Source organism: Mytilinidion resinicola (assembly GCF_010093595.1).
Source record: "Mytilinidion resinicola strain CBS 304.34 unplaced genomic scaffold BDZ99scaffold_6, whole genome shotgun sequence".
NCBI lineage: Eukaryota > Fungi > Ascomycota > Dothideomycetes > Mytilinidiales > Mytilinidiaceae > Mytilinidion > Mytilinidion resinicola.
This window is the reverse complement of record NW_022985442.1, coordinates 338,180-351,938: the sequence shown is the minus strand read 5'-3', so window position 1 is coordinate 351,938 and position 13,759 is coordinate 338,180. Positions and strand designations below refer to the sequence as shown.

General features: G+C 54.9%; 8 protein-coding genes across 8 annotated transcripts; 2 read left to right on the top strand and 6 right to left on the bottom strand.

Annotated features, from left to right (window-relative positions):
• Positions 1-231: 231 nt before the first annotated feature.
• On the bottom strand, positions 232-1,657 carry BDZ99DRAFT_568882 (uncharacterized protein; the record flags this gene model as incomplete). Its single annotated transcript, XM_033727827.1, has 2 exons — positions 1,127-1,657; positions 232-906 (listed from the first exon to the last, which is right to left on the bottom strand). The coding sequence occupies exons 1-2, from the start codon at positions 1,223-1,225 to the stop codon at positions 232-234; spliced, it is 774 nt and encodes a 257-aa protein (XP_033579105.1). The 5' UTR covers positions 1,226-1,657.
• On the bottom strand, positions 1,121-1,663 carry BDZ99DRAFT_262297 (uncharacterized protein). Its single transcript, XM_033713799.1, has one exon. It carries the CDS (start codon positions 1,514-1,516, stop codon positions 1,229-1,231), a length of 288 nt encoding a protein of 95 aa, XP_033579104.1. The 5' UTR covers positions 1,517-1,663; the 3' UTR covers positions 1,121-1,228.
• A 1,041-nt stretch (positions 1,664-2,704) lies between these two features.
• Positions 2,705-5,722, bottom strand: BDZ99DRAFT_486827 (chitin synthase B; the record flags this gene model as incomplete). The annotated part of the gene is made up of 6 exons (XM_033722803.1): positions 2,705-2,842; positions 2,898-3,727; positions 3,776-4,622; positions 4,672-5,033; positions 5,088-5,625; positions 5,678-5,722. The coding sequence occupies 6 exons, from the start codon at positions 5,720-5,722 to the stop codon at positions 2,705-2,707; spliced, it is 2,760 nt and encodes a 919-aa protein (XP_033579103.1).
• A 657-nt stretch (positions 5,723-6,379) lies between these two features.
• BDZ99DRAFT_460914 (uncharacterized protein) lies at positions 6,380-6,890 on the bottom strand. Its single transcript, XM_033719494.1, has one exon. The coding sequence runs from the start codon at positions 6,752-6,754 to the stop codon at positions 6,485-6,487; it is 270 nt and encodes an 89-aa protein (XP_033579102.1). The 5' UTR covers positions 6,755-6,890; the 3' UTR covers positions 6,380-6,484.
• A 322-nt stretch (positions 6,891-7,212) lies between these two features.
• Positions 7,213-8,797, top strand: BDZ99DRAFT_507552 (uncharacterized protein; the record flags this gene model as incomplete). Its single annotated transcript, XM_033724259.1, has 2 exons — positions 7,213-8,206; positions 8,381-8,797. 2 exons carry the CDS (start codon positions 7,213-7,215, stop codon positions 8,395-8,397), a joined length of 1,011 nt encoding a protein of 336 aa, XP_033579101.1. The 3' UTR covers positions 8,398-8,797.
• Positions 8,798-9,074: 277 nt separating this feature from the next.
• On the top strand, positions 9,075-10,045 carry BDZ99DRAFT_262216 (uncharacterized protein). Its single transcript, XM_033713798.1, has one exon. It carries the CDS (start codon positions 9,431-9,433, stop codon positions 9,938-9,940), a length of 510 nt encoding a protein of 169 aa, XP_033579100.1. The 5' UTR covers positions 9,075-9,430; the 3' UTR covers positions 9,941-10,045.
• A 362-nt stretch (positions 10,046-10,407) lies between these two features.
• On the bottom strand, positions 10,408-11,142 carry BDZ99DRAFT_262210 (uncharacterized protein). The gene has a single exon (XM_033713797.1). The coding sequence runs from the start codon at positions 10,902-10,904 to the stop codon at positions 10,455-10,457; it is 450 nt and encodes a 149-aa protein (XP_033579099.1). The 5' UTR covers positions 10,905-11,142; the 3' UTR covers positions 10,408-10,454.
• A 237-nt stretch (positions 11,143-11,379) lies between these two features.
• On the bottom strand, positions 11,380-13,213 carry BDZ99DRAFT_517999 (chitobiase; the record flags this gene model as incomplete). The annotated part of the gene is made up of 2 exons (XM_033725243.1): positions 11,380-12,964; positions 13,014-13,213. The coding sequence occupies 2 exons, from the start codon at positions 13,211-13,213 to the stop codon at positions 11,380-11,382; spliced, it is 1,785 nt and encodes a 594-aa protein (XP_033579098.1).
• Positions 13,214-13,759: the final 546 nt, after the last annotated feature.

The window sequence follows — 13,759 nt, the reverse complement described above, 5'->3', positions numbered from 1 at the left end:
GCACGCGTACCATGTCTGAAACCGTCGTTCTGCTTGCCTATACGTCTCCGCGGCCATTATGAAGGTGTAGTTGATAAGTGAAATTAGACTTCAAGTTCGGGCTTACTGATGAAGTATTACTACCCAAAAAAAGGGGGAAATCAAAGAAAGACGAATGAGGAGGGGTGGAGGTCAGTCAGTGCTAGAACGAAGCGGGTATACTAGTACATACAAAAACCGGCGGCGGAGCCATCAAACGGCCGAAGTGATACAACGAACCGTGCCTATTTTCCGATCAAGAGGGTTTTCTTCCCCCCCCCCCCCCGAACTCTCTGGCTCTGGCTCTGGCTCTGGCTCTGACTCTCGACCCACCCACCCACCCACCCACCCCTCCCACAACGCCCCAGGCATCCGCTCCCTCCGCACCGCCTGGATCCCCGCTAGCCACCCCGCTGCCCCCGCTGCGCCCAGCACGCCATGCGCGACACACGCTTCCAACGCGCGCCCGACGCCCCCAAACGCCCCCAGGTCGACAAAGACGGGCCAGTTGTCCAACGCCCGGAAGACGATCAGCAGCTCCATCGTCAACCACGCCGCCCCCCACCACCCCCTCCCCCTCCCGCCATCCAGGATCGCGCCATTCAGGTTCCAGAAAAACACGCTCTTCGCGCCGTCGGCCGGGTCGGTTCGCTCGACTACAACGACGTCGCCGTCGCCGTCCACTTGCTTAACGGCGGGGGAGTCGGCGCGGCGCCATTCGTGCCGCACGCCCCGCGGGACGGTCACTTCGATGCCCGTGCCGTCGGGGGGTGCGGTTAGGATCGTGGTGGCGGTGCCGAGGCGCAGCGAGATGGAGCCGTGCAGGAGGCGGAGGTATTCGGTGTGGGTGGTGTGGTAGTGGAGGCCGCTGGTCCAGGTTGAGTTGGGCTGGGGAGGGGAGGGGGGCGTTAGTGGGGTTGATGGGGGGTGTTATAAGAGCGATTGAAGGGGAGATTGGATGGGAGGTGAAGAGATTAGACTTTTAAGGGATAGGTAGATGCTATAGAGATTGGTTGGATTGGAAGGAGGTGGAGGTTGGGGGTGAGATGGATGGGAGCTAAGAAGTGGGATTGACGGAGGTGGGCTGGGGGAAGGGAAAGGGACGTACGGGGAGGGTTATGGTGGTTTGAGTGGGAGAGGAGAGGTCGTAGACCACCGCGTTTGGGGGAGGGCGGGTGATTGTGGGGTTGGAGGGGTTGAGTGGCATTTTCTAGTGCGTCCGAAACACCTCTTTCGACCCGTCAAGATTTCTGATCTTGAATTCTCGGGCAGAGGGCTGGGAATGAGGCTTCCTGGCCCTGAGCTCTCGGACAGGAGATTTGGAAGGAGGCTGTGGCGGTGGAGGAGATTTTGGTTGAGGGGTAGGCGGCTGTGAAAGTTCGCGGGATTTCCAAATGGATTTGACGAAGGCGGTGATGCGATCAAAGAGGTGTTTTATAAAAAGGAACGTTTGGGTAAAGAAGTGAATGATGTATAGGATAGGGTATGTGAGGCTCATTTAGCTTCGAATAGAATACCTCAAAATCTTAGAAAGAACGCTGGACGCTGAAACTGGATAGATTATATGACTTTTTAGATTGAGAGACTAGACTATAGAAAGGAGGTCGATTACAGATACTCAGTGCTCGGTATGCAAGCTTTCAAATGCGTGGTGAGAAACAAGGTAGCACGACCAACAGTAAAAATCGGCACGATGACTGCCGAAGCTCCCGAAGGCGAGGTTCGCGAGTGCGGAAACGTTCCGCACCGCCGTCTCACCAGGCCAACTTCATCCCACGCCGACGCAGAATCAGTCGTTCTTGGCACTTGTAAAGCAGCGGTAGAGCCCTATAGACTAGCCAAGCGTATCGTAGATGAGAGGGTTAGCGGCGGTTTACTAACATATTCATCTTGTGTAAAAGACCCTATACGACCTCTTTCTCAATTCAGGCAAGTAAAGCCGTGGATTGTCCTAGCCATGGGTTTGGATCCTTTGGGTCGTATATAGAAATTAGGCGGACCATGCAAGGCTGTGGGACCCCTACTCGTAGGATTCAAGGAGAGCGTAGCAATGGGGTCCAGAGTCAATCTCAAGAAAAGGTGACGTCGTATAGGTATTGCGTGTTCACGATCACGACATCAATTAGGTATTCATGTTCTTTGAAGTTGTCTCTCATTGCATACACCATACGAAATTACACTTTGGTGTCAGCCAGTTCACCCCGTCCCTCACATCGACTTCTCCCTCTACATCTCAATCTCCACCACCTGATTCAACTTGATCGGTATCGAAAAACCCTTCTCCCGTAAAAACAACAAAGCAAAATGCCCAAAAGCTCGATGCAGTGACACAAAAGAAAACAAGATGCCGTTAACCGCTCTCTCGCTCAATCCCTCTCTGCTCTGCTGGCTGGCAGTGAAAAAAAAGAAAGGCTATTAAAAGCTAACCCATAATACACGAGCATTATCCGTCTGATCTGTCGCCAATCACAGGGGGACTGCCTCTAAAATTGTAAAAGTTTTGACTCTTGTTGTGACGCACGCTGGAACCGTCGAGAGAGGAAAGGAGGAAACACAGCCAGCCAGCTGGATTCAGAAGGACCCGCATCAAACGCCGAGAAACTCGAGATGGCAAAGAGAACGCACATACACGCACGCCGTCGCTCGCCCGCTTTTTAGTTTCGTAAGTAGAGATAGTGGTGCTTCTCTACCTCTTCCGGAAGCAGAAGAAGATACCGCTGCGGCCCAAGAACCACAAGCAGCCCAAGAAGCGGACGAGGGCGAGGGCGGCGGTGGCCCACAGGAGGGCGCGGAAGAAGTTGGCTGTGCGTTGGCTGGCGCCAGACTAGACCAATTGTTAGCATTTGTACATTCTGCAGAGTGGGCGGAGGGAAACATACCGAGAATCCGAACTTGTCAAAGCTATCGCTGGTAATCACAACCGCAAGGAGAGCATTGGAGAAAATCCAAGCAGTGGTCAAATGGGTTCGGAAAGACTTGTACGAATCCTCTAGAGTCTTCTCGGTGCTTTCCACTGGCGCAATATAGGGAGCCAAAGCTCGCTTGACGGTAGCCTCGAACTGAGAGTCAATATCCGCTTGTGGAAGATCCGGTTCCTCGATGACTGTTGATTTGCCGTCGGATGCCTTCTCTGTCTTGGCTGATGGAAGCGCTTCAGCCTTGTCCGAACCCTTGGTACCCCAAGAAACATCGTGCCAATTGCTGAAGGCGTAGACATTGAGAATGTTGATGTACGAGCTCATGACTAGGAGATATTGCGGGAATGAGGTGAACATGTGCCATGGGTCCAAGTACAGGAACGAGGCAACGAAGTACAGGCCAAAGGTGGCAGCCAAGGCAATGATGATGATACCAACACCATCTGAGGAGAAGAATGATTTGACAAAGTCCTTGGTGCTGTCCGTGTCCAGTTTTTGCGACTTGGGACTAGTGAAGGCCTGAACCACAAGGTACATGGATAAAATGATGACGTAGAGTTGAATGAAGCCAAAGACGATGAATGAGGTCATGTAACTCCAGCGAGAACCCTTGGGCCTGTTTCCGAGAGCCAGAATGAACTGCAGGAGGAGGAAGGCAAGGTACAGGTACTTGAGGACGGTGTTGAAGATGTTGGTTCCAGTTTGACCGAATGGCCAGCCCGTTTTGCTAGGGTCTTCAGCTGCATTGCCGACAAGATCCATGATGACAGAGGTCGTAAGCCAGAAAGAAGCTGCGGGAGATTAGCGGAGAATCTAGTAAAAACAGGAATTAGACTTACCGAGAGCAAACCAGGAGAGGAAGACAGTGAAGACATTATAAATCATCTGAATGTGGAAGAAGAACATGCGAATGATGTTGTGGCCACTCTTGTACATTCGACCGAAATGCATCAAGGAGTAGATACTGGCGGCGAAGGAACCGTTTAGCCAACGACGACGCTGACCGATGAACTCTGCAGCACCTTCTGGCACATCGGTTTCACCCTTGGAGGCCTTGACGTAGGTCAAATGCCACTTGGAGCCGGCCTTGGCGACCAGCTCGAAACAGAGGATACGATCCTCGGCCAAGAACATGTTCTTCTTGAAAATGTTCATACCCTCGATACCCTTCTTTCCAAGGATCTTGGAGAGAGTGTGGTCGCCGTGGAAATACTGCTCCAATGGCCTGCCCATGATGGCGCGGAATCGGTAAGCAGAGAAGGCACCGGGCAACACACTGACGTAGCCGAAGGAGGATTCCAGCGGCTTGTCGAGAATGTTACTGATCTTGTACTCGAAGTTCTGGGCGGCGACCAGGGGATTCAGCAGGTTCTTCCAGCCCTTACCCAACATGGCGTGAATTTCACCACAAGCACCTCCAAGATCCTTGTCGTTGTAGAAACCTTCCCAGAGCGCGAGCAGCGACTTGGGGCCAGGCTTCGTACCGGCGTCGAGAAGAATGCAGACTTCGGGGTTGAGAATGCGACCAAAGGCGGTGAACAGCCATCGATGGGAGTTGATCTTCTTGCTATTCTTCTGCTTCAAGCAGAACATCATCTGCACGGGGGGTAGAGTGCTGGCACTATCGTCGTGTGGTCGGATCAACTGCTGGTTGGCCGTGACGGAGAGCTGAGTGGTGTACTCGAACTGGAGACTGTTAGAATGGGAATTAGCTGGACCCGAGGGATCCGCTTACGATATGAGCAACGGTCTCCTTGCCGTCAATATCCTTCTTCATGACACCGTCTTGGTAGATACCGACGGTCGCGAGGAGATCGAGGGTGCCCTTGTCGCAGGGGTCAATACCGTCGAAAACCAAGCACACGACAATCTTCTGCCACGCTGGACCACCCTTGTTCCAGAACTCGGATTTCTTCAAGTTGACAATATCACGAATGTTCTGCATGACACCGTGGAGCGTCCGCGCAGTCAAGACCTTGTCTTCATTGTAGTATGTGATGGCAATGAGCAACTCGGTGTGCCGGTTGTACATGGCGGGCCGAAGATTGTAGCCGTTCTTGAGTGTGAAGTCATTGGGATCGCAGGTCGCAGCGGTGTCTGCAGCACGTCAGCTCGGTTTTCACGTCAATTCTATCACCAGTATATACGCACATCGCATGTGGGTGAACTCCTCGCTGCCGCTCTCCAGGTCGTTTCGGTATTTGGCCTGCACCGCGTTCTGGATGGCGCTGGGCACGGGGTAATCGGCGCTCAGGACGGAGCCTTGCACGAGCTTGACCTTGCGAGTCTGGGCACGCTTGAGGCCGCCAGCCATTCCGCCGCCGGGCTGCTGGCGCTGTCGCCATGCCTCGGTGGAGCTGGTCTCGCTCCTCGAGTACGGCGAGGGGGCGCGGCCAGGAACGCCGTAGGATTGCGAGGGGTCCTCCATGTGGCTGCCGGCGTAGACCTCAGGGCCCTCGTGGTAGCCGGTCTGGTAAGGGGTGCCTCGCGTCGAGGGGTTGCTGCTGTCGGCATATGTCTCGGTCAGGCTGTAGGTGGAATTGGGGCGCACTTCGGGGTCGCCATGGAGGTAACGCGCGTCCGGATCGTCGAAGGGGCCCGGGTTGACGCCCGTGGGATTAGAGTGGAGCAGCGAGCGCTCAACCTCGTCGTCGTCGGACCCGGTGTGGTGAGGCGGGGCATCGTAGTGCTGCTGGCCGGGTCAGTAAGGTCGTGGCAGCGCAGAGGGAGAGAGGCCTGACCTGTGCGTGAGGGTCGCCGTATCCGCCGGGGCCCTGGTATGCCATGGTGGTGAGGTTGCTCAGACGGCAGCCGTGGCGGCAGAGGTGGGGAGCAGGGCGAGGGCAGCAGCGGTGGAGAGATAGGGAGCGATGGATTCCACTCGGGGGGGCAGCTGATATGTAGTGGTGGTGAGAAGTTCGGGGACGCTGCAGCTGAAGAGGAGGTTCGCTGCGCTTGGACGCGAGTGGACTGGCGGCGCTGGGGCTGGGATTAGGGCCTGTCCTCTCTGTCGCGCTTGGATGGCCGCTGAGGCCAGTGAAACGCCATCAGAATGCCCTCAGCCTTGTTTCGAATACACGCCGCCAGCTCCTTTCATCACCGTCACCCGCCGCTCCGCTGCAACCCTCTCTGTGCCCTCCGCGTGCCCCTTTTCGGCGCCAACATAAACAAGAAGTTGGCCGGCGATCAACTATCCGCGAGCATCCCCAGACTGCCTGAGCGCTGGCTGCTGTGGCGTCTGCAACAACACCAGCGGCCGCCCAAAAATAGCCCACCGCCTTATTCAGCTGCTCTAAGCTCCATCCAGGCCGTCGCAGGCGTCGCACGGGCACGCCGTGAGCCAGCGCCAGCGCTAGCTGCTTTCGCCGCCGGGTGCTGACGCTGCTCAGCCTCACATCGCTTTTTCCTCTCCCCACCGCTCCCACAGCACCAGTCCAGAGGGCCAGGCCGGCACCCTGAGTCCCTCTTCTGCTCGGCCTGTGGTAGCGAACAGTGGGAGCGCCGTGGGTCGCCCGCCGCCCGTGGCTAAGCACCCTGAGTCCCAGTACTCACATCTCACTGCATACCACTTCCGCCCAGCTGAGCTCGTTTGCTGCGGGCTTCCGAGATCTGTCCAGGTTCCTATCTTGGGACATCTGCAAATCTCGCTGCTTAGGTAAACGCTGCACCTTGTTCTGTTCTCGACGACGGTGGCCTGGAGTGGCTGCTGTCTGCCAGACCTGCATCTCCTTGCCCTCCCATTCCTCCAGGAAGGCCTGCGTTCGCCTCTGCGGTCTCCATCCCTGCGCAGATCCCGGCTTGGCAAACCGACGTGCCATCAACGGCTACTACCGCTCGTGGAGTGCCTTTTTTTCACAGCACAGCATGAGACATGTGGGTGTCGAATTTCAGAATTCCTCTCGCATCTCTAGACCATTTCTAGCTAGTCGTACATAGTCAAGCTTCAATCTCAGATTCATGTTTCCTGAATAGTTCAACATGTGACGTCGCCACGCACCACCTAGGCGTGTTCACCACCACGTTGTGGCTGCTTCTTGCTTCTTGCCGCTTCCCTTCACAATTCCAGCTACCTCATCTCCCGTGAGATCCATATTCACTTCTACAGTATCCCGACATCTCACTTCCAGATTACTAACGGGCCCTGCAGTAGCACTCCCGTAGCGCCCGTTCCGAGTCACTGGCAGCCAGTCTTCACCGCCCGCCCCCACCAATTCTCACCGCCACACTGTTCCACACGTCAGCCCTATCACCTCTCGAGAACGCCTCCAAGACAGGCATGGCTCCAGCCACGCCTTCGAGAATGTTGCCCAAGTCCGTCCACCACCGCAACAATGCTGCCACCGCCTCAGCCACTGTCGCCTTGCACCCCCCGGACCCTCACTCGGATCCCTACACCGAAGACGACACCACCACCGGCGTCCACTCATTCAACCACCCCCCGCACCCTATCCCAGAGCCCAACTACGACAACACCACAACCCTAGTCATCGTCTGCTGCCACGCCATCTTCACCCCGGACCCCTCCCTCCCCAGCTTCCCCCTCTACTCGCCCTACAGCGAATCAAACTGGCTCCTCGCCCCCTTCCAACGCTCCAACCCCTCGTCCGGCAAACCCAGCGAGCATGAAACCTTCCTCGCCCACCTCGCCGCCGGCCTCGACGCCCTCACCACCGAAGCCTGGACCAGGCAGACCCTCCTCGTCCTCAGCGGCGGCGCGACCAAGCAAGACGTCACTGAGCTCAGTGAAGCACGATCCTACTACCACGCCGCTCTCGCGACCAGCCTAGCTGCCGGCGAGCGCGGGGGTGGGTTCCCAACGCGTGCTTTTGAGGAGGGACGGATTCTGCTGGAGGAATATGCGACGGATTCCTACCAGAATCTGCTCTTTCCGATTCTGCTCTTCCGGCGAAGGACCGGTAGATATCCGAAGCAGATCCGCGTCGTCACGCATGCGTTCAAGGCGAGGCGGTTCTTGGAGCTGCATGCGAGGGCGATTAGGTGGCCGAAGGACCGCGTGAGGGTGCAGGGGATTGATCCGGTCATGTCGGCGCAGGAGCTTGCGGAGACGGCGGAGGGAGAGGAGAAGCTGGGATATGGGCCGTGGGTTGATGATTCGTATGGTGTTGGGGAGGTCTTGGCAAAGAAGAGGAAGGGTAGGGGCTGGGATGAGGAAGTCGTGAAGGAGATAGGAGAGGGACTGGAGGAGAGCGTGAAGGTTCTTCTGGGCGGGAAGGAGCCGGATGATGAGTTGCCGTGGGAGGTTCTGGATGGTGCGAACGTTGACACCAGGGGTGACGGGGGATTAGTGGCTAAGGCGGGTAGCACTGCGGCTGCTACCAGCCCGGAGCCACTAGTTGCTACGAAGGGGAAATGAGGCGCAAGGTGTAGCCCGTCTTGGGAAGTTCGGCAAAGGCACCGTAGGATTATGTGCAAAGCCCGAGCAGCTGCGCAAGGAGATTGAGAACATCCAGCGTCATCGGAAAGTTTGGGAAATGATCCAGCTTGCTGGAAGATGCGTCGAGAGAAATACGCGCACCCTTGTGGCCTATCGAGTGAGCCACTCGCCAAGCTGCTTACTCACTGTCACGAGAGTTGCTTCTACTCTCAAGTCCTGTCGTAATATAAATACACCTAGGTAGGTCTTGCTTCTCCCTCCGACACGTTTTCGAAACTGTGAAAAATAGTCTTGGGTTTATCAACAACGAGCCCCCCTCCGCGTGATGGAAGAGAGGGAGAGATCAAAACGACAAATACGTCACCCAATGGGAGTGCGGGTGGTGTGGTGCCAATATCGTTGCTCAGTGACGTTCACTACCTCTACGCCATTCTAGATATCACCGAATTCATGTCTTATTTATCCCTATCTTTCCTCTCTTTCTAACATCATTTCTATATTTCCATGCTCTCCATCACCATCCTTCCCTATCCACCTCCATTTCCGACTCGCTCTCGCTCGATTGCTCCTCCACTCCATCATGCGTTGCGAAGCGTGATTTTAAACACTACTCCTCTATTCGATAGCGTAAAGACGGTTTTTGATCACTCCCCCGGAGCTGGACATCAAATACCAGAATACTTGTTTTGATGTCCAGCTCCTCGACCTCTGGGGGTTGGAAGATGGGGGCGGAGGGGGTTTTATAGGTTAACAGATGGAGGAGGTAGGGGGGCACGTGGAACGCTCGTGATTATTGTGGGTGGGGAGTGCGAGAGAATGTCCTGGAATAAAGGAAGCAGATGCGGTAAGGGGGCGGTCAAGTGGCTCACGTGAGCCTCGTGACGACACTCGTTTCTACCGGAGCGAAGGATATAAAAGAGTCCAAGTTTCCTCGACATAAGAGTTCTTCAGCGGAACGATCGGGGTCTATTGACAAGACGATATCAACCAGACTATGGGCGGGAAGAGGAGGAGGGATAAACGTAAGTTGACATACGTGCTCATGGAGAGTGTTGTGGAGTAGGAAATCAAAGCGACTACAGAAAAACACACCTGGGCAATGGAGGATTGGCGGCGGATCATCAATACGCCACACACACAGCATCCGATGGAGAGGGAAGCCTATGTTGCTAAAAAAAAAAAGAACGATGCTGCTCTACACTACCACTCGTTAATCACAAACCACATCTTTCAAATCCTTCTATTCTTCACGTTTCCCGCTGACATCTTTAACCTGCGTCACTACCGTAAATCTCTCTCCTCCACTACCACGCCCTTTCAATACTCACTACTAAGAGCTTTCTTCCCTCTCTCGCCATTGGATTTTTTTTTTTTTTTTCAAGAAATGCGTTGCTCTCCACCCCCCAAACCCCCCGCCATGTGCTTGTTCACTGCCCAAGGTTTCAACCACGCCCCGAGCTTTCAATCAACGCGCTTAAGATGGTTTTGCTATCCACCTCCCATTGGACAGTTTTCCGGCCAGTTTGCCTCTCCCCATGTATTCGTCGAGTGTCATCGTGCCAACCACACCCGAGAACTGGACAGAAGAAGATTGAAGGACGGATTTTGATGTCCATCTCGCTTGTTGACGTTTCCTGGTGGGCGGAGGAGGAGGGGGAGGGAGGTTTTATAGCTAGAGACGAAGAGGGAGGAAGGGAGGAGGATGGTCACGCGATAAGCGTGATTTGTTCCTGAAGGGGAGATAGGAAAGGGGGCGGTGGGGTTGGTCAGCTGAACACGTGAGTCTTGTCCGCCCTCGCTATCGCGGGGTATAAAAAGGATGCAAGACTTCGGGACTTCGAGTTCTTCAGCCGAGTGGCCTTGGTTCATCAGAAAAGCACACGGAGATTGGCCATGGGAGGGAGAGAGAGAGAGAGAGGAGCAAATCTACGCGGATTTTCAGCTTCACATGGACCAAACATCTTGGTGCTTTGCAGGACGATGGAGGTTTTGCGGATCAATAAGTGAAACGACAAACGGACAATGGTAGCTGGAGGGGCGAGAATGTTAATGCACTTCATCGTCTCCTAATCTTGCTTCGGCTTTTCATCTTCCTCTTCTAGTAAACAACATGCTTTTCTTCTTTAGATAGTTGTCATCGCTTTAGTATTTAGTAGTACACTGGCCCGCATCATCGGCCTCTTCCCCTTCTTCTTCTTCTTCTCCCTCTCCATTTCACCTGAGGATCTGACGTTTTGCACCTCCAACTCCCACACCCTCCACCATTCAACCGTGTTAGTCGTATGTTTGACAGCCCCGCTCTCTCCTCCCACCATGGCGGCAAAGGCACAGGCATTCGATTTCCGCTCGAGAGCTGGACATTGGCATCCGCTTGACTGCGTTTTGATGTCCAACACTCTCACCAACTTCCCTGCCGTCAAACGAAGGAAGGGGAAGAAGGGTTTTATACACGAAGCCAGAAAGAAAAGGTATCGGTCACGAGACTCACATGCTTGTATTCCTAATCCATGTGAGGCATTTCTCTTCAGTCTGCAGAATACATGGGGGCAAGGGGCTACGGGACACACGTGCATCGGCTCCAAGCAAGTGTGCCTTGTTTTCGGTGGACTGCGGAGGGTATAAAGAATTCACAAAGTCGTCAGACTGATGGGTATACAGCCTCTCTATACGTCCGGTGAACACAGCGCTAAACTGAGTCGATCGTGGTATACCTCTTTTCTGGGTTAGTACTTAGCCGACTTGAGGATTAATTGGCCAGAAAGTTACTATTCCCCCCGTAAAGGCGCACGGAGTTGCTCCCTTATACGGTAAGTCTGTGGCTTGATATTAGAGAGTGACCACCGGACGTAAAGAGAGGCTGTAAAGGAAGCAGCAAACCTCTAGCCGGCACTGCATGATAATGACGGTAGTATATACCACATCCTGGAGCTCTTTCACCACCTGAGCAACACCATTCCAACCAACGAAACGGCCTATCGGAACAGAACTTCGCGCTTGTTCCAGAAACGCTCTTCATGACAGCCAGCCCATGACGTAAACCTCCTATGTTCAAATCAAGCACCCTCCTTTATTCCGCAAACACCATTCCATCTGGACCATTCCTGCTGCTATACCCTCTAGCAGCAACCGCTCTCTGAATTCAGCCAATCGCCTGGTCGTGTCCTCGCTCACCGGAGTCCCCCCTCCCGTCCACAGGACCTCAGCGGCCGCTGCGGCACGTGGCCATAGCATGCCATCCAGCGTCACTGCGTCGGTCATCTCATTCCACATGTGCACTTCGCCTCCGGCCACCAGGCGGCGCTGCTCAGGCGACAGGCCGTCAAGCGGATTGTAGGAATAGATGGTGCGCCAATTCTTGTACGGCGCGCACTGGTCCATGTACGGCGGCGAGGCCCGCGGATCAGGGCCGGGGTCCGACGGGTTCGCGGGATCGAACCAAGCGCCGTGGCCGCAGTCGAGATACCAGTGCGTGCTGGCGCCGAACAGCACGCGGTGGCCGCGGTCGAGCACGTGCCCGAGCGCCTCGTTGGAGCGCCACGTTTGGATGATGGTGGTTTGGGGGAGTGTGAGATTCCACTCCAGGAGCAGCTCTTCCCACACGATTGGGGTTTGCTGGTGCTTTGCGGCAATAGTGAAGACGTGGTCCATGACCTTTTGGACAAGGGCGCGGATCTTGTCTTTTGTGAGGGATGAGTCGGAGCCGAGACCGTAAACGTGAGTGTTGACTTCGTCTCCGCCAAAGTGGAAGTGGCTCGACGCCTCCGCGTTTCGAGGAAGGAGGTCGTTGAATAGTGTATCTAGGAACGCCATGACGTCGGGCGAATCTAGTGCGAGTTGGCCAGCAGGAGGCTCGGCGGCATACGTTATCCAAGGCTCTCTATATGCAGAAGTTATGAGCTCGGGCTGTGATGCAGCTACTGAGGTGGTGTGGCCTGGGATATCGATTTCGAGATAGACTTCAATGCCTCGTAGGTGGCCATGTCGCTGCACCTGGCGTAGATCCTGCGGACTCCAGATCTGAGACGGATCATACGCTCCTTTGGCAGCCAGTTCGGGTAGGGCTGGTACATCCAACGGCCAGGACTGTGCATCTGATGCGTGCAAATGAAGTTTGTTCAACTTGCAATGCGCCATTGCGTCGAGAACTCGAAACACGTCCTGTGGAGCAAGCCAGTTCCGAGAGATATCGAGATTGATGCCCCGATGCTCAAATGCTGGACTGTCCACGATGTGGATTGGGGCAATGGAAAGATAGCTCTCCGAGGCGGACTGTGAATGGGCGTAGAACAGCTGGGCAAAGGTGTCCAAGCCATAGATTGCTCCTCGACTAGTTGCTGCCGTGATGGAGGCATGGCCAGACTCTGAGATATCAAGAAGGTATGCTTCATCACTGGGAATAAGGTCTTGTTCTTTGCTGATGATGTGTTCCAGCTTCGACAGCGTAATAGTGAGCGTGGTTATGTTTTGCCTGTTCTCGTTGTTATCTGGCTCGAACGTGATGTTCTTAGGATGGAATATGCGCGGCACGAATCCATGGTTGAAGATTAACCCCTTAGCTCTCTCGAATGCGGCAACAATATCGTCGGGCGCGGCATCACGCTTTCTTCCGCTCTGGCGGCGAAGTAAACTACCTCTGCAAGAGCTGAGTGATCCGCTAACGGTCAGTTACACGAGATGCTTACAGAAGCTGCTGAATGCCATTGCCAGTTGCCCAGAGAGACGATGAGGCCGATGTCCTATTCACGAAAGAGAGTTGAAGGGATGGTGAGATCCACACAGTTGAAGCGCCGTGAACCAGGACGCGCGGTTGAGGCCAAAGAGCTGCGACCGAGAGCACGAACAAGAACAAATGCGCAATGCAAATGCTCCGAACCCAAGCCATTCAATATTCAGGCAGCGTTTGGATTGGCAATTAAGGGAGAGTTGAGTGGTGTTCCTTAGCCACCAGCCTCCCACTACCAGCAGGGCTAGTACCTACCTAATTTTATCTCAGTACTTTGTAACTCAGACACTCCGCTTACATAAGACTGCAGCTCCCCCAGAAAACGGGGCGCCTGAGGACCTCGCAGCCTCCTTTCCCAACACGTCCGGCACGCACCCAATCGTTCAACACCACGTTATGTTACCCCCACCATTACATCGTGGGTGATGGAGGCTGAACTGCTGTTCTGGTTGGCTATGCGGGCGGGGAATTCGAGGCAACCCTTAGCGCGCAGGTCAGCGGCGTGGGTGTATCAATCAAGCTTAGCGCAGCCTGGTTGCGCAACGGAAGGTGAGAGTTAAGATGGTTCCCACGACCTGCAGTCCCGGGCCGCAGTGCTCTCCTCCAATCTCTGAACAATAGCCCAACTGGGTTTCATCCCTCTCGAAGCCACCAGCTCGTCGGGATGGATCCTCTCAGTATAACGGCGTCAGTAGTCAGCATCCT